General features: G+C 39.6%; 1 protein-coding gene across 2 annotated transcripts in view; it reads left to right on the forward strand.

Moving 5' to 3' along the window:
* The first annotated feature begins 215 nt into the window (after positions 1-215).
* The window catches only part of Htr4 (5-hydroxytryptamine receptor 4), a 168,171-nt gene continuing 142,132 nt past the window's right edge, over positions 216-26,254 (forward strand). For both annotated transcript variants that reach the window (XM_074076697.1, XM_074076696.1), the window contains exons 1-2: positions 216-309; positions 17,622-17,694. In XM_074076697.1, the coding sequence (XP_073932798.1) occupies positions 17,669-17,694 (26 nt within the window). In that variant the 5' untranslated portion in view covers positions 216-309; positions 17,622-17,668. The remainder of the gene's footprint in view (positions 310-17,621; positions 17,695-26,254) is intronic.

The raw sequence follows: 26,254 nt of genomic DNA on the forward strand, positions 1-26,254 counted from the left end.
AGGCAACGGGCAGGACAGCGGGGACCGCTGGGGCTGGGGGCTGCAGAGCTCTCGGAGCCCAGCTCAGCTAGGAGGAGGACGATGCACTGCGAACCCAGGTGAGCCGAGGCTGGGGTCCCACGCCTCGTTCCCGCCGGCCCCCCGGCGCGGGGGCTGGAGCCGGCACCCGAGGGGGCGGCGGGGAGGGCGCAGGCAGCGGCTGGGAACGCGGCGGCGGCAGCGGCGGCAGAAGCTGGGCTCCGCGCTGGGGTGGCCGCTGCAGCCTGCCAGGACGCCTAGCTCCTCCGCCTCGGGCTGCCGCGACGCGCGGTGAGTGCGCGGGGGGGACCGGGACCCGCGGAGCCAGCGTGGGCCGGTGGGGGATGCAAGAGGGGGCGCGGCGGCTCGGCCACTGGGGGGCTTCGGGGATCTGGACTGGGAGACCCGGTTTTGCCGCAGGCATGGACTGCGTGGCGGCTCAGGGTGTAGGTGGGCTGGCTGTGTAGGACCGGGCTCCGGCGTGGGATCATTGTAGGTTTCGGGCTTCTGCCTTGCACTTGTGTAGGTAAGGACTTGTGAAACTGTGTGAGGTGTGCGTGTGCATGTGAGAGAGAACGCAAATACGGACGGCAGTGTATCTGTCTGTAGCCCTGTGTGTAACTAGATGCGTGTGTGGACTCTATGGACAGTCCTGAGTGTGTAACCAAGAGTATGCTCTGTCTGTACATGTGTGACAAGATATGTGTGTCTTCAACGTCTAAGTGGCTGTGTGTGTGTAAGGACTGTGTGTCCTACACTGCGCTGCATGGCGCTGTCACTGTCACTGCCAGTACTAGAGACCATCCTGCAGTTGTCTTTCACAGAATCCCAGTTCCAACTGAAGATGCTTTTTGCTTGGCTTGTACCCTGTGTGTGGCACTGCTGATAGCTGTCTTTGGAAGAAGTCGCTGTTGAGACAGGGAAGTGCTGGCTGGCAGAGGTGAAGAAGTCCTGGCATGAGCTGGTCTCCTTAAGTTCAATGTTAAGAGAAGAGTCTCTATTGATTTCCTATTTGGTCTGTGAAAATGAGCAAAAAATATTTCTTAAGGTACAGGTTGGTTATGAATGAAAGGTGGCTTTTGATGCTGGAAGGACAGCGATGTCAGTTTGCCCTCTGTGTTTTCATATGCCTGGGGTGGAGTCTCTGGGTCATGGAGCTGTGGGTGACCCTGGCTTGTACTACTGAGTTTGCCTGGTCCCCTGAAACTTCAGCATCAGCGACAGAGGGAGGAGAATTTGCTGTGTGCTGCTGGGTGAGCTCTGCTGGTGAAGCAGAAGGACAGGTGATGAATGTGGTGCCCTAGAAACAGGAATGAAGTCAGGTCGGTGACAAGAATCCATGGAGTTCTGGGAAAGTACATGAGCGGGGAAAAGTTGGTCAAAAGTAAAGACGTTTTTAGCATTCTCAAGTCATTTAAAAATCTTGTTTCTTTTCCTCATGCATCCTCACCCCGATTTCTCTTTCATGTTTGCCTCATTTCCCCTCTGGGAAGTATCTTTTTTATAATTATTATTACTATATAAGAGAAACTATCATTATTTAAACTCCAGGAGAACTATAGCACATTGAAGCTAGCAGAAGCTTCAGGGTGCGTTTCATCCAGCGTGCATTAAGCAGATGGAGATCCCAGTGCCCACAGGCCAGAACGAGCTACCAGGGTCTCAAAAACAGTAGTGCTTCTGGTCCTCCCGTTACCTCAATTCCACTCCTGATGTTATCCTTTCCAGGGCCCTCTCCCCATAATCAACAAATCAAATGTGTGTGTGTGTGTGTGTGTGTGTGTGTGTGTGTGCGTGTATGCACGTTACTTGTTCTTCAACACAGGACCTCAGGCTTGCTAGGCAAGCATTCTACAATTTGAGCCACGCCTCCAGTCTTCACATGTGTTTTCTTCCACTCTCATATATCCGTTACCTCCCTGATTTGTTCATCCCCTCATTTCCTTTAGTCAGTACATTTTACTGACTAAAGGACAGCACCTGAAAATCATCATAATCAACCTGCTACCCACATCTGCCTCCTGTAGTCGAACATACTAACCAGGCTGGGAACTAAAGTCATCTTTTATCTTCCCCTCTCCTTTGCCAGCAGCTTAAACAAAAAAGCAGATTTTTGTCTGTTTTTCCCCAAAACCTCTCTAATCTCTCCCCCCTCCTTTATTCCTACTGATACCACCTTATCAAATGAGATCCATATTTAGGAATTTTCAGACATGGGAACAGTAATCATGGAAAAAATGCAAGGCAAATGCATAGAGAGGAGATCCTTGATATCATCACTGTTGGGCTATGAAGTTCAATCAGTTCTTCAGAAAAATCAAAACCTTTTTCTTTTTTGTGGTTCTGGGGTTTGAACTCAGGGCTTCACACTTGCAAAGCAGGCACTATCCTGCTTGAACCACACTTCTAGTCCATTTTGCTCTGGGTATTTTGGAGATGAGGGGTTGCAAACCATTTGCTTAGGCTGTCCTTAACCTTGATCCTCCTGACCTCAGCCATCCAAGCAGCTAGGATTATAGGGTGAGCTACTAGTGCCCAGCATGAAGAATGGAAATCTTTTGATGATTGGAGCATTATGTGATCTAGATCAAGTCTTTGCCTTTCTAAGTCCTAGTTTCTTCACTTACAAAAGGAAGTGATAGAATCTAGTCAGTAGGTTATTTCTAAGAATTCTCTCAGCTCTAAAATGCTGATTGCTTTTGATGTTTTTGTTTTAGCAAGAAACGTCCCAGCTAATGCCACATATTAACGCTCTTTTTAAAAAGCAGATCAGTTTGTCTTTAGGGAAAATCTATAGGTAAAGAGGAAGAGTGAGGTGTACTATTCAAGGTTGAGCTGTAACTCCAAACACCAAGGCAGTGTCAGAGGAGGTTTAGAGGTCACCCAGTCTCATCTCATCTTCCTACATAGTGGGAATTCAGGATTTCTCAAGTCTTAGCACCATTTGCATTTGGGCTAGATGTTTTTTGTTGTGAGGGACTGTCCTTTGCATTGTACAATGTTTAAACGTACTGGCACACATTAGATGCCAGTAGCAACTATCGTTGTAACAACCAAAACTAACCCCAGGCATTGCTAACTGTCCCCATGGAAGGACAAGTTCCCCCTCTTCTAGTTAAGAATCATTGCTGTGCTTCAAACACAGCTTTGTAGCTGATAGAGCAACATCCTACAATCAAAGAATTGCAGGGTTGCTAGCTGCCTTCCCACCCCCTTCTAACTTAGCAATCCTCACACATTCACCTTTATCCCTTCTGGGTTTTCATTGCCTCATTGCTATGCCTGGAAATATTCAGGATGCTGCTGAAGGCTCAGTAGCATTTCAGAGGCAATATAATAATAATCTTAATAACTCACAGTAATCCAGCCCTTGATATACACCAGGCACAGTTCTAAAAGCTTTATGTGGATGATCTCATTTAATCTTCATTAAGAATCCTATGAGAGAGAGAGAGAGATTTGTATTACTCTCATTTTAGAAGTATGGTGACTCAAGTAATGCACCCAAGTTCTCTCAGCTATTGGGTGGCAGGCCTGGAGTTGGATTGTGTGTTGTTTTATTCCAGAGTTCGTGCTCTGAACTGGCTCACTAAGCTGCCTTGTGTGAAGGGGATCTTGGTGTGAGAGGGTGGAGAGGATCGATTGTAGTGCTAAGTCTGCCTCTAACAGTGATTCTTGAAAGAAGGTGAGAGGCTATAGGCTGTGAGTTGTGCTCAGTTGACATAACGTGACTTCTCTGCTTTTTAAGATGTCTTCTTTTCTTTCTCATCCAGAAATAGTTCAAAGGCATGTATTGAGAGGGGTCGTGGCAGGGTTGGTAACGGAAAGGGGTGTGTGTGTGTGTGCGGGATAACTGAATGATGGTGAAAGGGACCAAAGAGTGAATAAGACATTTCATTTTCCGCTGACTCCATCTTGCCATTCTTCTTGACTTGTCCTTTGAGCCTTCCATTTGATATGCCATTGACTTTTTACTATTGAAGCAGTGGAAAATGGTCACATTTGGACATAGGGAAATATAAATAAAATGCAAATGACTATCAAATTGATAGGACTGGCCTTAAATACAGTCAGAGTAAAATGATTATATTAACAATTAGTAACAAACTTGAGAATCCAAAGTTGACTAAGAAAGTTGACTATTTCAAGACCTTGTGTAAACAAACCAATGGTTTTGTTAGCTGTTAGTGAGGAAATGACAGAACTCTGACTTGGCATGCCTTGTTTTTCAGTTAAGACAGTGGCCCTCAAACTTTGATGAGGGACAGAATAATCTGGAAGGCCTGTTAAAGTGTAGATTGCTGGGTGGCAACCCCACAGTGTCTGACTCTGTGCATCTGGGCTGGCATCTGAGAATTTGCACTTCTAATAAGTCCCTAGGTGATGCTGATGGTCTGGAGACCACTGTTGGGGTTAAAACCTAAATAATGCAGATAAGATCAAGTATAGCCACTTGGAACTTTAATGAAAAGATACCCTATTTCTAAGATAATTGAACATTTGCATTAGTGAGAATCAACGAATGAAGGAACAACAAGTACTAGGATGAACCAGCATTTCTCACTAAGCATCAAAGTTTTGCCTCTCATTTTGAATTTCAGAAAAAAATCTTTCCTTTTTCTTAGCAACTGCACTTTTACATTGGGTTAATTCCTGATCTTAGGTCTTTGTATGTTCTCCATCTCCACTCACCCCAATAACTGCCTTAATTTGGGTGAAAACAGTCTCTCATTATTTACAGGATAAAACAATCAAAAGTCCTTTAATATCTTGTATAGTGCCAAATGAATTCTGATGAGTCTCTGTAGGGTGAAAAAAGATACCTTACCCATAGACCTAGCTTTTGTTTCTTGTGAAGTTACTTTGTACTTCTTTCCCTTTCAAATCTACTTTAGCACAATGGAGAAACTCAACAAAAATTCAAGTCTGCACATTTATGTGTAACTGATTAAAACTTTGAAAACCCAATCAGAAAATTTCTCTTGAAACCAAATTTTAAACTCAATCAACTCATTCTTTCTTCTTGACTATCAACATCTGTTTTGTTTTTGTTTTTAAGTGATTACACTTTCTCCATCCAAACAATGTGCCTCCAAGTACTTGCTCAGAGATAGCTAGCTATTTTGAAACTTAGATTGAATTTCAATAATATTTATTGAATGTTTAGCATATGCTATGGAGTCTTATATACCTAGTCTTCTTGGATTTGTCTATCAATCCTTGAAGGAAATACTGTATTTCTCACTTAAGGAGACGAAGGTCTAGAGATTTCAAAAAAATAAATAAATAAAAAACAATGCAAGAACTCTTGTATTAGTTCGAAGGTTAGTTGTGTTGATAAATATATATTTTGGCTATCTATAATAAAAGTCAACAGCGGCTAGCATAAACAAAAGTTAGAATTTACTGGAAGTGTAATGAGATTTTTCATATAGACTTAAGGAGCCAGACTCCAGGTCTCATGGGTCCTGGTAACCTCCAGACAACCTAGCTCCACAATCCCATAACCTTTTCCTCATTACTGTCATTAGTATGACACATTCCCGAGAGTATGTGTCAATCAGTTAAAATTCTCCAGAAAGAGAATCTGATTGGCTTAATCATTTATGGCCAAGAAGTCACAGCAAAAGTGTAATTGCTTTGGAGTCACCCTTGTGGTTGTGGTAGATTTTCCTAGTAACAAGTGGTCTAGTGAAAAATTGAATAAATGTTCCCTAGTGTCACACAGCTAGTGTGGTAAAGATAGAATTTTACCCCAAAGCTAGTGCTTTTTCCTTTCAAAGGGATGTTTGATGGGAAAACACATTAAGGTGTCATGTCATAAAGACAACCAGCTTTTATTTTCAAGGTCCCTTCCACTCACAGTAGGCATTCTGTGCACAGGGTCCTGATCCTTCCAAATGTGCACATCTCCTGGATTCTGACACATCCTGGCTCCTCTCTGTCTTCTGGCTTCTGTGTCGTGTGGCCTGTCTTTCATTCTGCTCCTGCATGTCATATTTCTGGCTCACCTAACTTGGCTCTGACTCAGATTCTTAGAGCTGGAGGTGCCCATCATCTTGTCCCATCTTTTCTGTGTACAGTAAATAATCATTGTTAACCGGTGCCAACCACTTGCAGCGAACATTGCTGAGAACTCTTTTAACTTTATTTTTAACTCATTTTTTTAAACTTATTTAACTTTTCTAACAACCCTGTGGTCGCCTTTTATTGGTTTATTTCCCAATATGTTACTATGAGAATATGTGTTTAAGTGAAAAGTTTAAAGACTTGTACAGTGAACACCCAAATATACTCACCAGGTAGTTTTTATAATTAATTTTTACTAGAGTTCCTTTATCATAATTAGATCTGACAGTTATCAATTCATTTTTTGGTGATTATGAAGTAAGTTGCTCTTTCTTGTTTTCGTTTTTATAATGGGGAAACTGAAATCCAGACAGGTGACATGACTTGCTCAAGGTTGTTCGTGAGGAGGCAATGGAATTGGGATTGAACTCTGACCGTCTGATTCTGCAAAGCACTTTCTTAACTACTAAGCAGCTCTGTCTCCTCCTGAAGGGAAGAGAGAAAGATGTACGCAAGGTCAGGCAGCACAGGGCAGTGGCCAGCCCCAAGGTCACCAGATTCTCATGTTTCCACAATTTCCATCACATTGAGACATAATAAAAATAGCCTACCTGCTACATGGAAGTAGTCTTTCCTCATTCCTTAAAGATCCACAACCTGTCATAGATCTCTGGAAAATCTGATTTTTTTTTTTTTTGGTGGGACAAGGGTTTGAACTCAGGGTTTTGCACTTGCAAAGCTAGCACTCTACAGCTTGAGCCACACCTCCAGTCCGTTTTCCTCTGGTTATTTTGGAGATGGAGTCTCATGAGGTATTGGCCCAGGCTGGCCTTGAAACACGATCCTCTTGATCTCAGCCTCCCAAGTAGCCAAGATTACAGGCATGAGCTACTGGTACCTGTCAAAAATCTGATTTTTGACACAGATGCTTTCATAAAACGCGAAATGCTTTCTTTTCAACATTTTGAAATTATTTGTGAAAATGGCAGGCTGGGAAATTATCATTTTAGATAACTTTTTTACAATGTGCATAGGACATTCCCATCTGCTACCTTATTTGAGCTTCCTGAGTAGCAACAGATCTGCCAGACAGGTGGGTTGGCTGTCTTATTCACATTGAACAGCTAGAAACTATGGCTTATAGTAGCAACATGAGGAACTCTTAAGTTATATGATGCCAAGAACAAAGTTGGGTCTTGGCTACAATGTATCATCTTTCAAATACCAGGAGACATTGAGGAGTCATGGAGGTTCTGAGAAGCTGCATAAAAGCTGGTTAATAAAATTAAGCTGGGAGAGTTGAGATAGGGGATCATTGAGATCTGCATCCTTTTGGGGGTACCTTAATGACTTAAGGTGTGGTTTTTAGAGACACACCTGGTGTGACCTTGCGAAACTCTTCTGTGTCTCAGTTTCTCCATCTGCGAGATAAGGATGATTGCAGTGCATGCCTCATAGCATGGTGAGAGGATGAAATGAGGTGATATATGTGAAGGGTTTGGCACTTAGTCTCAGTTGAAAAATGCATCATTCCATCTCTTCTTCTCTCTCAGGAGTCTTCTTTTCTGTCTTAAATAGGCTCCTCTAAAATCTATGGGTTTTTTGGGGGGAAACTGTTGGGAGGAGATTCTGGATAGTAGTTTTGGAGAGGTGACATTTTATTAGTCTAGGAAAGATGCAGATTCTACTCAAGAATTCCCATGTAGGAAGTTGTAAATGGCTATGTCCTTTGAGATGGCCCTGGCACTTTTAATTGGATACGATGATCAGCACATGATAGCCAAAGTAGAGAATTCTGTCAAACTATTTTCTAATTCAGGAGAGTCAGAAGAAACAGTGAAGACAGAAGAGGTAAACACACCGCGGAGACCTTTCTCTTGGCATGCACAGTAAATACTGAAATCCAGGCCTCAACCACTGAGGCATTTAAACAGATACAGAAAAACTATTAAGGATTTCAGAAGGGTGTACACACCCGGGTGGATTGTGCTCCATCCTTGCAGCGTTTCTTGAACTGCCAACACAAATTGTTTGCAGCAGAATCATTTGTTAAATCATTTGTTACAATGCAGATTCCTGGATCTACTGAATCTGCAGTTTTGTGAGAGATTTTTAAGTACACTAATGTTTGTAAATCCCTGCTGTCAGCAGCATAATTCTTTAAGTTCAAAACATGATTTTTTTGGGTGGTGGGGGCAGTTTGGGCATTCATCTCAGGGCCTTGCTCTTGCTAGGCAAGTGCTATACCACCTGAGCCATGCTGGCAACTCCTAAACACGAATCTTAAGAACCTAATTTAAATGGAACACAAATTTTTGATTTGCTCCTTGTTCCTGGTCTTTGAAACCAGTGGTGAGACCTGTTTAGCTCTATCAGACTTGGTCTTCAGGGCCTATTCCTGCAGAGAAGAGGACTGATTTCTGTAACCTCATCCTAAAATGGGGTAGATGAGTCTCCAGTGCATAGCTGCCTTTGTGAAACCGAGTAGGGAATACTCAGCCTCCCACAATTGGGACCATGCAAGCTGCAGAACACCTTGTCACAATAGCTGGCTAATACCACATTGTGAACTCACTGGCACCTGCTTTTGTGTACCTCCATTATATAGATGACACAACTGAGGCTAAGAAAATCACATAATTTGCCCAAGGTTATGGTGGTGATTGATAGAACTAGGACAGATCACAGGGCTGTGTTTTGAACCAGTGGTTGGTTGGCAAACTCTCTGGCCCACTGGCTGTTTTTGTGTGGCCTGCAGAGTAAGAGCCATTTTTACATTTCAAATGGTTGGAAAAGTACCAGAAGGAGAATATTTTGTGACAAGTGAAAATTGCATGAAATTCAAATTTCAATGTCCATAAATAAAGATTTATTGGAACACAGCCATATTCACTCATTTATATATTGTTCATGGCTGCTTTCACACTACCAGCAGAGTTGGTGTTCTCTGAAAAATCTAAGATACCTGTTAAATGACCTTTTACAGAAAAGTAAAATGTGCTGACCCTTGCTTTAAGTCATTGTGCAAGTTAGTGCATCGCAAACTTCAATCATTTGAATATTACCCTTTTATGATTCTTGCCATCTTCTCATATCATTTGGAGTAATATCTGCATAGCATTTTTGTTTAGATTAATTAATTTTCCTTAAATAAATTTTTTTTGTCAAGAAACAAAAATGTAAGTGGAAACCAGTACCAATTGCAAGAAATAGAAGACAACTGTAAAAACAAATGCAGTACACACAAAACAAAGTATGGGATTTCAGCTAAACAGCCAGAACAAGCAGTGTTGGTGTTCTTCGCATTTTTCTATAGATTCCTTCACCATTTTTGTGCTTACTGTCCTGACTTTCAAAAGTAAGCCTGAATCATTTCTGGAGGACTACCTTCAGTCTGGTAGAATTCTCTTTGTGCACAAACACAGGGGTCCACCCTCCTGCCCCGTGAACAACCCTAACCAATAAATTATGGGTGTGAGAGTATCAATATCCCAGCCCTTCCCACTTGCTTGGAATAATTCTGAGGCATATGTTCTACTCATTTCCAAGAGCTTCCCTGTGGGAAGCTCATTTCTTATTGGTCGCCTCTCATTTCTTTTTTGTATCCTCACTTCTCTACTAGTATATCTGCACTAGCCAAATTAACTATGTACATTTAATTCTTACTTCAAGATTGCTTCCTAGGAGGACCCCACTAAGACAATAGTGTTTCTGGTCAAAGATTGTGAACCCGAGACCTGTTCTTTATTACAAAAGAGAGATTAGCAAATAGCAGGAAGAAAGAGAAGTTAGCTCCTATTTGAATCCTTTTCATCAACATAAACAACAGTGATTAAAATAGAAAATGGAAAGAGAGCACACATTCTGCCATATGACATGATAGTACCTAATGCTCTAGCCTCCAATTACCTTCTATATCCTTTCTCCAATAGTAAGAGAAACACATTTGAGGAACTGATATTATACCGTATTGGTTCTCAAAAAGAGGTCCCTGGACCAGAAACATGAGCAATATCCATGAGCTTGTTAGAAATCCAGATTCTTTAGTCTGACCCTATTAAATTAGGAACTTATGGGTAGGCCCAGAATTTTTGTTTTAACAATCCTCCAGGTAAATTTTATGCATTCTTAGACTTGAGAACTACTGCTATACAATAAGCAGCCTCTTATTTAGTCGTGCTTTCACTGCATTCCTGGATTTCATCAGAATTCAGAATTGTCCAAGACTTGCTTCCTCCCCTTAAACATGACTGACTGATGGTTTTCTGGCCAATGTTTGAGCCTCCACTGAGGTGGACCCTTACCAAAGTACACAGGTCAACAATTGGACAGCTCTGATGAAATGAGCTACTTCATGGTAAGTCTTAAACTCCTTGAGATTTCCATGCATCTCTCCTCTAGAGTCACAAAGACAATTCCTTCTCTAAGTATCAAGCAGAACTTTCATATCTTGTGCCATATATTCAACAAATGCTTGTTGATTGTGTGCTGTGTTTCTTTCTTCATAGAGTCTGTGGTCAGATGTTAATTGAGCTATCACAAAAATTTATAAATAAATGCCTCTGTTTTTCTCTTTTTCTTCATGAAATTCCCGGATCTATATATGATTGGATCTGGTCTCATAACTTCACTGTCCTCATCACATTCATTGGGAGAAAAACTTCTGCCTTTTGTAAAATCTGATTTCTACAAACTCCCTAGGTTTATTCTAAACAATGATGCCAGAAATGGAAGTTCATATTGCTTTTTTCATTTCATTTTTTAACTTAATTTTAAATTTGAATTACAATTAGCATATAGATATACATGTATGTACATGTACATATATGGGATTTCATTGTTATAATTTCATACCTGCATACTTACAGTATAACTTGAACAAGCTAACCTCTTCCATTATAGTCCCATTCCTGTCCTCTTCCTCCCCCCTTTTGAAACACTGTTTGGTGGGTGCTTTTTAAAATTTTTCCTATAATCCACTCTTGTCCTCAAGAGGTAGACTGCATGTCTATGCCTCTTCAATATTTTTCCATTGATTACAGGCTGTTTCAGTTTTTTTATTAAAAAAAGGTACTGTGTGGAGGACTTACACTTAGGGAAATGGAATGGCTAAAGACTTGCTATTTAGGACTGAATCCTTCTGGATGACTTGACTGAGTGCCATTTTGGTTACTAGCTCCAGTATGATCCAGCTTGTGGAACACAGGCTCTTTTTTTTAAAGTGAGTTGCACACATTTTTTACCTGGATACCATGATTTAGATGTGTAAATAAACAAATAGTTGGGGTTTGGGGGAAATAAATCTGCAGAGAGAAATTTTATGGAAATAGCAAATATCGACAGATTGAGATCAAAAAGAAATTGCTAAAACAGCATCCTACAAATTCTGAATGCTTTTATAGAAAAGCAAGTAGAATAGCCAAGGAGAACTTTTCTTCTGCTTAGAATTTGCACAGTTAACACTTTTTTACATTGCAGGTCAAGAGATTTTAGGCTACTAGGAAATTATAGTCAACATGGAGTTTCTAAGACTGTTTTTAGGTTGTCCGTTAGTGTAATCCTAGGGGGATTGTGTGTTTTGGTGAATATGGCTGGTAGTAGGTAAGGCTAGCAAGGTGATAAGGCCAATAGCTAGCATTTGAACAGCTAATTTTTATCAAGTATATGCTCTTATTTTACGTCAGTATACTAGATGTATATATGCATATATATATTTGTGTGTGTGTGTAAATATATATATATATATATTTATTTACACACACACACACACACACTTAAGAGTTTCTTTTAGCTTTAAGAAGTTTTAATTGCTTGAAATTTCTCCCTGTTTTCACTCTCCCCATCTCCCATCCCTTTCCACTCTAGAGCTGGAGAAATCAAGACTGAGATTAGTGAACAGAGTTGCTTAAGAATAGGAACTGGAAGGTGGGCATTGTGGCTCATGCCCACAATCCTAGCTACATGGAAGATTGGGAGGATCACAGTTTGAGGCTAGCCAGGGCAAAATGTTAGTGAGGCTCCATCTCAATCAATCAGCCAGACATGGTTTCAGCTATTAGGGAGGCCTTAGATAGGAGGATCATAGTCTGAGGATGGCTCTGGGGCAAAAATGATAAACCATACCTGAAAAATAAATAAAGCCAAAAAGGGTTGGAGGCATGACTGAAGTGGAGGAGCACCTGCCTAGCAAGCATGAGGCCTTGAGTTCAAATGCCAGTACTGCTCCAAAGAAAAAAAGAAAAGAAAGAAACAAAATAGGATAGTGAGTTAGTAGCATGTCAAACGAGAACCAGGGCTAGTGAGTCCTTTGTCTAGTGCTCCCAGCCTGGAATTGGCATTAAGATAAATAATGTTTTACTTATTTCTGACACTGGTCCAAAACAAAGATACTGGGCTATGCCCTTTGATGTAGAAATTGAATCCATGTAGACATATTCTCTAAAGAAATGTGGTCAGTCGAAGCACTGTAATGTGCCCATTCAACCCAAACTAAAGAAAATGAACGAAGTGTAGCAAAGCCAGCTAAGGTTATGATATAGCTCCCGGATGGCAAGTGCTGGCACTGTATCAAACTACATTGATCTTTCATTCCAATAGGTGGGGATTATTTACAGGTGAGCCCTGGGCACACACTTCTCGTAATAGAGATGCAACTACACACCTTCTGTTAACCATTAACGACTGTTCGGCAGCAATATTTCAGACTATTCTCAGTCAAAAAAACACAAGTGATGATGGGATTTGAGTTTTCCCTTTGGTTATTTAAAACTTGTAAGCCAAAAAAACAGGGGTCTAATCAGTATAAGATGCAGTAAACAAAGAAGGTCTCTTTTACCTCCTCTTTCTCTTTCGAGGAACAGAGTCTGAATGTACACATCACAGGAAAGAAGCTCAGTAAAATCTGATGCAGTTTATGCTGCTGTGGTTTTATTTTTATGACAGATACAGTGTTTTGAGTAATTCTAGGGACTCAAGCTTATCATGATTGTAAGAGAATACTGAGACATTCATTTGTCCCTCTCATTGTGAAAGGGGTTGTTTGGCTCCCTCACTCATCCCTTTCCCAGGACTTGCCAGGCTGTTTTTCTGGTTATAGTGATACGAGTCTAAGACTCTGAAGGAGACTAATATACCTGAAGAGTACAGCGCCTCATCTCTCAGGCCAGGTGCTGGGATGTAGCATGATCACTGTCCATACACACACACTGCACACACGTGTGCACAAATGCATGCCCACGCACACACACAGAAGGCTCTACTGAATTTCAAATTGACACAACTTTTTAGGAATGACACAACTTGTACCTGATCAGAGGCGACCTATGGGCTGTTTGTGTTTTTCAGTTAACTAGGCAACTAATTAAAGTTAACCGTTTTTTAGCATGGTTGTTAAAATCCTAATGAGACTGGCAATTTTTTATCTCACAGTCACGTATGGTAAAGTTTCTTCAAAATACGTGTGCTTTTAAGAATCATAGGGTTTGTAAGCACTAGTCACTGTAAGCAAGGCTGTCTTGGGTCTGGAAGAGTGATACTTTTTTTTGCTTCATACACTTGGAACCCACTTCAGTCTCCTGCAGTAAAATTTTTATAGCTTACTGAAATAAATAAAACATTTATAATACTTAAAATAAAGTTGATTAAGTTTGGTAAGAAGCCAGAAATATAGGTGTGCAAGATTAAAAAGCACTGGTTCCTTCCACACTGCTCACCCCTTGCAATCTTTCAAACAAGAGATATCAACATAATCACTGCTCTGATTAGCTCTCCCTGGTGAACACCACTGAAAACAGTGGACTATAATTGATTAATCAACTCAGGATAGGTACTGATCACTGACTCCTGCTTTTTTACTTACTGTTCCTTTCTCCCTGACAAAATGTTTGCTGTCTCACTGATTTCCTAAAATGAATCTTGAATTTCAATGTCCAAAATGCAACAATGTTTGTTGCTATGAACATATAAGGTTTTCCTTGCATTGTAACATTTTCAAGTGTAATTTCAATGAGATGAACTTTACCTAGTTTTTAACTGGTTTTCCTGCTACCAGGTTTTCTTCTTTCTAATCTGTATCCTAATACAATATTGATTTTCTTGTATATTACTCAGGATTATTTTGGTTGCAATAATGGCTAGAACCCAACTCAAACTGGCTTAAGGAAAAAATAAGAATTTGTTGGCTCATATAATCAGGATGTTTGAGTAGAAAACTGTCTGGGTTGTAAGCTTCAAATTACATAATCAGGACGTTGACATTCTCTATATTACAACTCTTTTCCTTTGGGTTAGTGCCATTCACAGGCAAGCATTCCCGTTAGGTAGCAATGAAGGCTACCAGTAGCTTCAAACAATATCACAACACCAGGAGATAGAGAGACTCTTTCTCATAAAAATCCCATGGTTGGCTTTCACTGGTCTACCCCAGTGAGCTAACGAGTCTGTGATTTGTGAATTTGTGATTGCCAGTCCTGCCCATGTGCTCATTCCTGGAGCTAGGAATTGGATAGGAGATGGGTGATTCCACAAAGGAAAATCAAGATAGTATTTGTAGAGAAAGATGAAATAGATGCTTAGCATAAAATGATAGTAAATCTGGAGACTCCCTTGATGCAGTGAGAGGAAGTATGATCTGATGATAGAATCAATGCAGAATAAAGCCTGAGTTTTGGAGTTCACAGTAGTGAATTATATTCCCAAGTTAGTCAGGTGCCAGCTGTGTGATTTTACAAGTGGATTAACCTCTCTGATCCTCAGTAGTTTCACCTACATAATGGAGATAAGCAATAAGAGGTTGGAGGAGTAAAAAGACAATGTCTGATACTTACTACCGCCTAGTAAATGGCAACTAGTTAAAATGAAATGGTTTTGGCTACTTTTTTGGTATAATATTATACTTTAGGATTATCTTTAATTACTAATCAGAGAGAAAGTCATAAACTTCCAAGCCTCAGTTTCCTCATTTGCAAAATTAACTATTTTCTTGATTCAAAAATATTTACTAAGAGACTACAACATGCCAGACATTTTTCTAGACCTTGAGGCTATGACAGCGATCATTTGCTATCTTGATGCTCATAGTCTATTGACAGAGACATCATGAATAAAGAAGCAATTGACTTGATCATGCATGTACTAAGATGTAAACATGGAGCAAAGAGGATGGCAGTTTGTAGAAAATGTGGTCTGAGATTTTATTTAGGAGGTGAGAGAAGACCTCTGTGAGGAAGCCATATTTGGAAATGAAAGAGTGATCTTTGTGGTAGTATTCCAGGGAGTATTCTAGGGAAAAGGTCCTAGGTAGTGTCTACTTTGATGGCCAAGGAAAGTTGTGACATCATGAGCTACAGGGCAGTGAGCAGGGGGAGTGGCTAAAGTTGAGTGTGGAGAAAAACTGGGCCAGATCATTGTGGGGGCTGGTTGGCCATGATAAGGAGTTTGGATTTTATTTGAAGTGTGACAGGAACATATTTGTCATGCAGGCAAGAAATTATCTGAATTACATTTTTAAAATATCATCCTGGCTAGTGAAGGGAGAAGAGGTAACAATGGGGCAAGTTAGAGACTGTTCAGGGGCTGAGATTGTATTCCAGGGACACAGATAGTAGCTTGGATCAACATGTACTGATTGTGGAGGTAATGGGAAAGGTGGGATGAAGGCATCATTTTTAAGATAGAGAGGTCAAATGTGCTGATGGTTTTGTTGTAGAATGTGAGAAAAAGAAGCTGTTTGATCTGAGTAACTGGGTACGTGGTGTGGCCAACTACTGAAATGGAGAATGCTGGAGGAGGAGCAAGTTTTGTGTTGGGGTGGGAAATGAAGAATTCAATTTGAATTGTTTTTAAATCATCCTGCATGAACTGTTAGGTGGGTAGTATGAGTCTGGGAATGGCTGGGACTAGAGGGAAATCTTTGGGAGTCTCAGTGAATGAGCTATATTTTAAGCCACCCAAATGGATACAGTCACTTTAGGAATGATTTTAGAGAGAGGAGGAAAAGGGATTGAGCCTTGTCATTTCAGTAGCCAGGGTTTTGTACTTGTGTATTTCAAATAAAACATCGTTTTGAATTCAAGCTGTAAGATGGATAGCAGAGGACAGAGCTACTTTGCTTGAGGTCAGGGTAGGGTCTCTGAGTCTTCTAGGCTGAGCCTTCTCCTCACTTTCACAACACCAGAAAGGCCCACAGAAGCTAATGTTAGAGGTTCTTAGAAACAAACACTGGGAAACACAGAGCATGTCCTTTATAGCTCTAGTATTGACCATCCTCTTCCTGGCTGCTGGCCTCCTGTACTTGGTCCTACCTGGTCAAGAAGTCTAAAGCCCAGGCTGAGTTTCGTGGTTCTATGATGTAGATAAACAGATTTTAGTGTTTCTTCTTGGTAAGATTTAATTAGAAAACTAACAGATGGAATTATAGAATATCAGAGCTGGAAGTGAACCCAGAGATTATCTCTTCCATTTACTGAGCAGCAAAGGAGTTCTTCAAAAGGAAAAGGGACTTGCTCAGGATAACTCTGAAAACACAGCGAGGCTCTGTCCTTGCCTTCTCTGATTTGCCATGATGTGGAACAAATGTGATGGAAGAAGTAGAAATTCTTTTGCAAAAGTGAAAGTGCATAGTTAGTTAAGGGAGCCAACTGGGTTGAGTTCAGTGAGTGCCCATCTAGCATGGTGTAAAGGGGTGCTAGAGGAACATCAGTAATTTGAAAGTTAATTTTCCTTCAATTGGCATTGGGATTATTTAGCCTGGGGTTCCTAGATGGGTGTGGGGTTGTTGGATTCGGGTGTAGTATTCCTGTACTCTCTAGAAAGTGTGTATGTGTATAGCTATCCTTATCTCAACCAGCAAAAACCCTTGTTCCTTCCTATTATTGCTTATACTCTCTCTACAACAAAATTAGAAATAAGGGCAAAATAGTTTCTGCTGGGGATTGAGGGGGTCGGGGGGGGAGAGGGAGGAGGCGGAGTGGGTGGTAAGGGAGGGGGTGGGGGCAGGGGGGAGAAATGACCCAAGCCTTGTATGCACATATGAATAATAAAAGAAAAAAAAAAGAAAGTGTGTATGTGTGTGCATGTGCACATATGGGGGGGCAGAGAGTTATCAAGTGTTCACTAGATTCTCAAATAGATTATCATTATCCATCCTCAAAATTGTTTTAAAAAAATGCTGGAAATCCTCATGGAAAACAAATAATCAACTATGCACTATTTTAATCATAACAATATAGTTACCTCCTTTCACTAGCTGGTGTCTTAATGCAGATCCTAGAAATTAGCTATGTTTCTGGGAAGAATAAAGAATAACCAATAAATAGGTCAACAGAGTAAAAACAAGTAGAATATAAAGAAACTTTTTTGCAATGCTTAGAAAAAGTACCTCTTACTTCATATCTCAATATGCCAGTAGCTCATGGCTAAACTACTATCAGATATTTCTACAGAACAATCATTGCTTGCTATTTTTTACTGTAGCAGGAACTTCTATTTTGCTGTGTTTCTGTCCTATCTAATTTCTTTTTATTCCCTCATGGTAGGATCCTGTGGGCATTGAAATCCAACTCACCCATGCCTGTTTCCTGTAATGGACAGACTTGATGCTAATGTGAGGTACGTTATGTCTCTGCCTCGGTTGTGCTATAAATTGTGGACATTTGTGCAAGGAAGTCTGAAAAATCTGTGGCCGTAGAGTTACAAAGCTAACAGATGTGGATTTTCTTTGATGTTTCACAAGTAACTGTGAATGTAGCACTGTTTAATGATTAGTGTTTTATCATTTTTGCTTAAAAAAGATATGTAATATGACTGTAAATGTTTCCAGTTGCATATGCTAAAATTCTACATGGAGGAGATGCCATTTAAAAGTAGAAATTCATTTCTGGAATAAGAAGAAAGATGTGTTTAAATGAAGGTAAAATGACTTAAGAATATCTAGCTATATATCTAAACTTTAGATATAAATTCAATTAGCTTTTCCTAGCAGATTTTAGTGTGTTCACTTCTTTTTTAGACAGGACACATGAATGTGACATGGCTATGTGACATTTGGTGTGGCTTGGTACAGTTATATATTCACCTAAATGGTTTTCGTTTGTATTGTTTTCCAATAATTTCCTACAAAGTTTGGAAATGAAATAATAGGATGATTCCTTGAGAAGTTTTTGCTTAAATACTTGCTCCATTTTATTTGGCACAACCAAATATTGCAAATAAATCTGCATTTGAAAAGGCTAAATGGTATTTTTTTTCTAGCATTTGAGACTGAGTATTATCCATAGATATCAGTAGCTAGAAGACATCCTAAAAACATATTCCTTATGCAATCTAAGGAACCATTTTTTTTTTCACTTGAGACATGTGGAAAAGTATGTTTCAGGTTTAAACTAGGGGCCTTCTGCCTCTGTGTTTGATGTAGTAGAGAGCTGTGACGAAAAGAAGCTGTCAACTGTCTCAACAGAAGTCTGTGTGATACGATTTGAGTTGCAGAGGTCTACAGTCTCCCCACCAGGGATTTCTTGAGAATAGAATGTTCTAGTCATGCCTTGCATCATCACTGGCACTATACCTGTATTTCAGGTAGGATTGTGTCCTAGTACATCTTGATGTAAAAAGACTTTATTTAGCAATAAAACATTTTACACTCTCAATCGAAAGCATTGTGGACTTTGTTATATGTACTGAGTTGGTGCTGTCTCAGACTTTAACATAGATTTATAGGCTCGAGGCATGTGTTAACTTTCCTCTCAAAGCTGTGAAATTATGTGCACAGAGAAAGTGTAGTGGAATCCAGGAATCTCAGTTTCAGTTTTATTAATGAAAAGGCCAGAGTGTGCAATATCAGTAGTGGCACATTTTGAAATTGTTTCACATTCCAGATATTGTATCAAACTGGGACAGGTGGTTAAAATGTACCTTTTGGGGTAATTAATTTAGCTAGCTTTTATACGTGTATATTTATAGCAGCATTAGATTCTGACCGCCTAATACAATTCAACTAAGTGAACATTAGCCCGTCTCCTGGGGTACTGTGGAACAATAGTGCAGGATACAAGATGATAATCACACTCAGAATCTTGCTTTCGGACCATCCTCTCTGTCAGTTTTCTAACCGGATCCTATCAACATATGTTCATCTTCACCCACTCCTCCTCTCTGCCCACAATACTAGTAACAGGCAAATGTCAAAGACTTTCCACTCATTTCCTCTTCAGCGCAGCAGCTGAGTGTCCATCAAAGGACGTCAGGACATCTTGGCTCACATTTACCAAAATGTGATGCATCTCTCATTAGTAATACAAAATAAATTTAGGTGGTGTACCAACAACTTTTTAATTTCAATATTAAATATTTACTTTGTGGTTACCTTCTTACCATGGGGAGTAATACTATTTTGCCACTTACTGTGGTGAAATAAAATTTCTCTTTAATATAAATGGATTTAAAATTTAATGCTTTTTTTTATTATTTATTAACAAATGAATATGAAAAATTGCAATGGTATTATGCAAATTACTAGCATTCTAGGTTTAACTAGATAGGTTCAATTTTATCATATTGAGAATAGGAACCAGAGCTGTTCTTTGGTAAGGAGTTGCCATTATTTTGGAAAGTGCATATATAATAAGGTGAGAAAGGATGGGTTTGGGTTTCTGGACAAGAAGAGAAATTATCTTTTTTTTAATTATAAAATTTTTTTTTCTTTTATTTATTGATTAGCATATCATAGTTGTACCGGGGATACACTGTGACATTTACAAAAATGCTTACAATATATCTTAGTTACGTTCACCCCTGCCCTTTCTCCTTTATCCCTCCTCCCCTCTTCTTAGAACAGTTCCAGCAGGTCTCATGGTTCCATTTCATACATGAATACATAGTACTTCCACCATAAGGACAGAGGCAAATGAATGAGCAAAGAAGGGAGACGTCTAGGAAAAAAAAACATATATATAGAAATATATGGTGTGGCATGTATGCTGAACTCTGTCAGGACCCAGTCCTTCAGTGAAATTTTCTAACTTATGTATGAATTGGGTGTTGACTGTTTACTGTGTTGAAGGTATGAAGCCATCATGAGCTATAACCTTGATTTGATTTTCCTGTTTAATTTGTAAAACATTCCTCCAAGGCACATACCTTTATTATGCTCCAAGGATTTTACAGCAATGGCAACTAAGGCACAAAGATTGAATAATCCACGCAAGGCCATGCACCTGCTCTGCACCCTCTTATTATACTATAAACATTTTGCTAATGTGTGTGCATTTCCATGTGTGTGCACACCTGTGTATAAATTGGAGAGCTGGCCAACATTTCTGTGCATAAATAGGTTTGGAAGAGAACACAGATTTGAGAATGGATGAGCAAAAAGAATGGAGCAGTGGGAGATTATAAACAGCCTGAGAATTTCAGAAATCTGAGTGAAGGTCAGGCTGTGGAATTGAGGGGCTCCAGTCAACTTTTCCTAGACATCAAGGGACAGAAAAGTTCTAGTTGAAATTTGGAGTTAAATCAATTGTCTTACATTTAAGTATTTTGTCAAGCCATACTGACCATTTCATTTTCTGATCATGGGTCCTCATTTAACTGAGTTTGCTACTCAGCTTGATACTTGCTGTTATGTATCTGTCAGTATTACTGGCTAGAAGCATCTGAAACCAACTCTGGATAATGTAATCTAAGATAATTTGGGGGCAGCTACCATGTACAGGCTTAAAGAATTAAGGTGAAAAATGCTGCGAGATCATGTTTGTAAATAAACAAGGACTTTGACAGTCTGGGGAAGCTAGGAAGTGGAACAATGCCAACCTTGGACAGCAGTGGTCAATACATTTCCTTCACTTATTTAATATACATTAATTAAACTCCTGAATCTAGGTGCCAGTACTAGTAAGATAAATTCATGATCTAGCTAGAAGACAGACAGATTTTACACAATGGTGGAAGAACTCTAAACAAAGAGCTATGTTCTTTGTGAATTATAGCAAGAGTAAAGAGAAAAAATATTAGGTTTTGCTTCTAGAAACAGGAGTCGCATTGTAAAAACCCTTTCCTCTTAGAGTTCTCCATTGCAGACAGCAGTGGGTGTAGGATGAGCTGACTCATGGTGAACACCACAGTGAATCAGGCGCTAGCTAGAGTAAGTTCCTGACCAGTTCTGTCCTTTGGAAGATAATGTCTCACAAACTTAGCAGTCAGAAGGCAGTTTTTTCTAGATAATCTGACACACACCTGATTCATTATTTTGGCCCATTTGCTTCTTGTTGTGGCTCTAGCAGAGACAGCTGTATTGTTTTTAAAGCGTTGAAGGAAAATTGTAACAGTAGCTTTTGGTGACTTTACAGCAGCCAACTCTTTATTGGTTTGTGTTTGAAGAATGAGTTTTTTGGTGCCTTCCTCCCTCCCACCCATGCACCCCCAAGCCAGGGAAGCTGCTTAATGTGACTGTGAATCATTTGCTCCTTGTGACTTCAGAGAGAGCCCACACTTTCACTTTTGAAACATTTTATTAACATAAATTAATTGTACAAAGGGGTTTCATTGTACTATTTGAAATATGTGTAAATGTACTTTGATCAAATTCACCTCATCGTTATTACTTTCTTTACCACCCTCTTTTCTCCCTCCCCCCCTTTTTAAAAATAGTTTTTGGTAGGTTTTATTGTGATGTAGTCATATATATAATACTTCTATAATATTCACTCCGTTACCCTCTCCTGTTACCCTACTCCCACTCTCTGATTTCCCCCCACCCTCAAAACAGTCCCCCTTTTACAGTCATATCATATTATTATTTTTTTAGGTCTAGATTCTGCATATGAGTAAAAACGTGATATTTGTCTTCTAAGCTTGGCTTGTCTCACTTAACATGATCTCCAGTTCCATCCATTTTCTTGCAAATGATATAATTTCATTCTTCTTTATGGTTGAATGATACTCCATTGTATATATGTACCACATTTTTTTCATCCAGTCTGTTGTTGGGCACCCAGGCTGGTTCTCTATCATGGCTATTGTAAATAGCTGCTGTAATAGTTGAACACACAGGCATAAAGCATGAAATAAAAATATTCAGGCATAGGAAATCACTTTCTAAAAAGGACTCCATTGCTCAGGATACAAGAGCAAGAATGGGCAAACGTGTTTGTACCAAATTGAAAAGCTTCTTCACACCAAAGGAAATGATTCCCAGAATCAAGAGAAAACCCAAGAATGGGAAAAATCTTTTTAAGTTATTCATCAAAGGGTTAATATCCAAAACATATAAAAAGCTCAAAAATTAAACACCTGTGGGGAAAAAGGAACCCTCTTACACTGCTGGTGGGAATGTAAACTAGTACAACCACTCTGGAAAAAAATGTGGAGGCTACTTAAAAAGCTAAACATTGATCTACCATTTGATCCAGCAATACCACTCTTGGGGATATACCCAAAAGACTGTGACACAGGTTACTCCAGAGGCACCTGCACACCCATGTTTATTGCGGCACTATTCACAATAGCCAAGTTATGGAAACAGCCAAGATGCCCCACCACTGATGAATGGATCAAGAAAATGTAGTATCTATACACAATGGAATTTTATGCTGCCATGAAGAAGAACGACATGTTATCATTCGCTGGTAAATGGATGGAATTGGAGAACATCATTCTGAGTGAGGTTAGCCTGGCCCAAAAGACCAAAAATCATATGTTCTCCCTCATATGTGGGCATTAAATCAAGGGCAAATACAACAATGGGATTGGACTTTGAGCACATGATAAAAGCGAGAGCACACAAGGGAGGGGTGAGGATAGGTAAGACACCTAAAAAATTAGCTAGCATTTGTTGCCCTTAACGCAGAGAAACTAAAGCAGACACCTTAAAAGCAACTGAGGCCAATAGGAAAAGGGGACCAGGAACTAGAGAAAAGGTGAGATCAAAAAGAATTAACCTAGAAGGTAACACCCACGCACAGGAAATCAATGTGAGTCAATGCCCTGTATAGCTATCCTTATCTCAACCAGCAAAAACCCTTGTTCCTTCCTATTATTGCTTATACTCTCTCTACAACAAAATTAGAAATAAGGGCAAAATAGTTTCTGCTGGGTATTGAGGGGGTGTGGGAGAGAGGGAGGGGGCGGAGTGGGTGGTAAGGGAGGGGGTGGGGGCAGGGGGGAGAAATTACCCAAGCATTGTATGCACATGTGAATATTAAAAAATTAAAAAAAGAAACAAATAACCCAGTTAATCAATGGGCAAATGAATTGAACAGAGTTCTCAGAAGTGCAAATGACTGATAAACACAGGAAGAAATCCTCAACATCGGGGCCATGAAGGAAATGCAAATCAAAACTACCCTGAGATTCCACCTCACCCCAGTCACAATGGCAGACATCAAGGAAACAAACAGCTGAGCACCAGTGGCTCTTGCTTGTAATCCTGGCTACTCAAGAGATCAGGAGAATCAAGGTTCCAAGCCAGCCAAGGCAAATAGTTGGAAAGACCCTATCTCAAAAAATACTCAACACAAAAAAGGGCTGGTGGAGTGGCTCAAGTGGTAGAGAGCCTGCCTTGCAAGTGTGAGGCCCTGAGTTGTAACCCCATTACCACCAAAAAAAAAAGAAAGAAAAAAGAAAACAAACAGGAAGAAATGTTGATGAGGATGCAGGGAGAAAAGAACCCTCGTGCACTGTTGGTAGGGATATAAATTAGCTCAGCCACTGTGGAAATCAGTATGACAGTTCCTCAAAAAGCTAAAATTAGATCTACCATATGATCCAGCTGTAACACTGTTGGGTGTCTGTCTGAAGGAGAATAAATCAGCATACCAGAGAGATACCTGCACTCTGGCTTTCCCTTTGTTTAACTGCCAGTGTCTTTGATATGTGTTTTTCCTTAGCGCAAGTGTGATCCCCAAAAGCAGCCCAGCTCTCCATCCTTTCCCTCCTGCTGATTATGACAGTCAGAGCTCTCTGCTTTCCAGATTTTTTCTATTAATTTCTAGTTCCAGAAGGTATAGGGCCAAGAGGAGATGAATAGGTAGATGAAAGTGTGTGTGTATGTGTGTGTGCACACATGTGTATGTATGTGTGTGTGTAAACTTGCACCTTGAGGTTTCTCAAGATAATGATCCCAGAATTTGAGCAGAGAAAATTTTATTTATTTCATATCTTGATTCCTTGTAATTGTTGCTTCCATCCTTGACTCACCTCCTTGCCTGCTGGCTTTCTACTTTGTTGCCCCTGGAGTCTGTGGGGCTTCTTCCTTCTTTAATAAGAAGAACCTTATTTACAATTCTATTTCTTCTCTACAGAATAATTCTGTGTTTTCTTATTAATATTCCTCATTAGCAACTCCAAAAGCATCTTATAAGAATCATGCATCATATAAATGCTAGCATTTTCCTCCCTTTCCTTGGGTTCTAGGGAACTGAGAGCCAAATTTATAGTCACCACTAGCAAGAGTAGAAGATCTCTGGTAGGTAGTAGGGTAACATGCCTTCAGTTTACTGCCTAAATTCTTTTTTTCTTTGTCTTGCTTTGCCTTCTTCACTTGCTAGGCAAACACTCTATCACTTGAGATTCATTTACAGTCCTTTGTTTAGCTTTTTTTGGTAATATCTTATATTGTTCATTTTGTAAGCTGCTTTAAGGAAGGGAGAAAAAAAAAAGGAAGGAAGGAAGAAAAAGTTCAAGAAGGAGCCATTTTTAGAAGGAAAGTAGAAGAGTCTATTTTCCTTTTGTTGAGGCTTGACACCATGAACCAGGGAGCCTCTGAATGTTTTTTAACAGAAGATCAAAATGGCAAGCTTTTGTGCACGAGATAGATAATCTGAATAAACACCAAAAGTTGAATGCTTTAAAAATAAAACATATAATCTTGATATAAAATTGGCCACCTGCTATTTACATGTAATAACATTAATTAAAAACCATGACAAAGTGAGTGATTGGCTTTGAATTAATTACCTAGTTGCCTTAATTCTGTCATAGGCACTGTTAGAATTCATTACTTCAAATCAATAAATTAAATTAATTAGATATCAATGTGACTACAAAACTGTAATTGAAATTACCAATCTGAACAAGGGGGAAAGGTAGCAGTATTTTTTTTTTCATTTTTCTTTTATTATTCATATGTGCATACAAGGCTTGGTTCATTTCTCCCCCCTTGCCCCCACGGTAGCAGTATTTTAAATAGGGTATTTAAATAGGGAAGATGACTATTTAAATAAATAGTATTTAAATAGGGAAGATGACTGTTTATGATTTTTGGCTTGATTATTAGTACTGGTGACAGTACATATTATATTTCACTAAAGCCTAAGAATGAAGATGGAATTCTTAATGCCGAATGTCTTAAAGCATTGAAATAATTCATAGAACTTGGAAACGATGTGAACAAATTGTCCACCCTAAAGACTTATCAATATGGAATTGATTTGGAGCCAGAGTTAAATCATGTTTGTAATTCGGCAATTGGAATAGTGAGCAGGTACAACTTTAAGGCAGTGAAATGTTTTGCAGGAAATCTCTTCAGGCTTTGAAATTGTGACACGCATTAGCATATCAGGATAAAGTGAGTGGGTACTGTCTTAAAGGGGTTATTTTTATGTTGCTTTAGAAATGTAAATGAGAATGACAGTCAGCTTTATTGCTTGACTAACAAAACGGTGATTATTCAGTTAACAGCTTTGATTAGATCTAGAGCACAGTGAATGTAAGCTGGAACTCACCCTATGTTGAAAACTCTTGTGCCTCAGAGGGGCTACTGAGACCTCAAGCTAGAGATGCTGCAGACTGCCAGAGGGATATTGCCCATTACCGTTCTAAAGCTGTGGCCTCCTGAATTGCGTAAAATTTGCAATTTGTGGAATTAAGCTAGCAATCTGTTATGTGCAGGTGATACTATTCAACTTCCAGAGTGCTATTACCAGTGCCATGGGATGCCAGAAGATGACTGTTTATGAAAAGAGAATAATATGAGTTCAAGTCTAGACTTTTCCACTTCCTGGTAGCATAACTTTGAACAAGTTACTTAGTTTCTCTGAGACTTCAGTTTTGGCATCTGAAATGAGATTTTTATGAAGATTATAAGAAACATATATAAAGCCTTAATATCTTGAACATAATATGCGTAGAACCAATGATAAATTTGGTCTTGAGTCATCTCAAAAATCATGAAGTG

This window comes from Castor canadensis, chromosome 6 (genome assembly GCF_047511655.1).
Source record: "Castor canadensis chromosome 6, mCasCan1.hap1v2, whole genome shotgun sequence".
In the NCBI taxonomy this organism is placed as follows: Eukaryota; Metazoa; Chordata; class Mammalia; order Rodentia; family Castoridae; genus Castor; species Castor canadensis.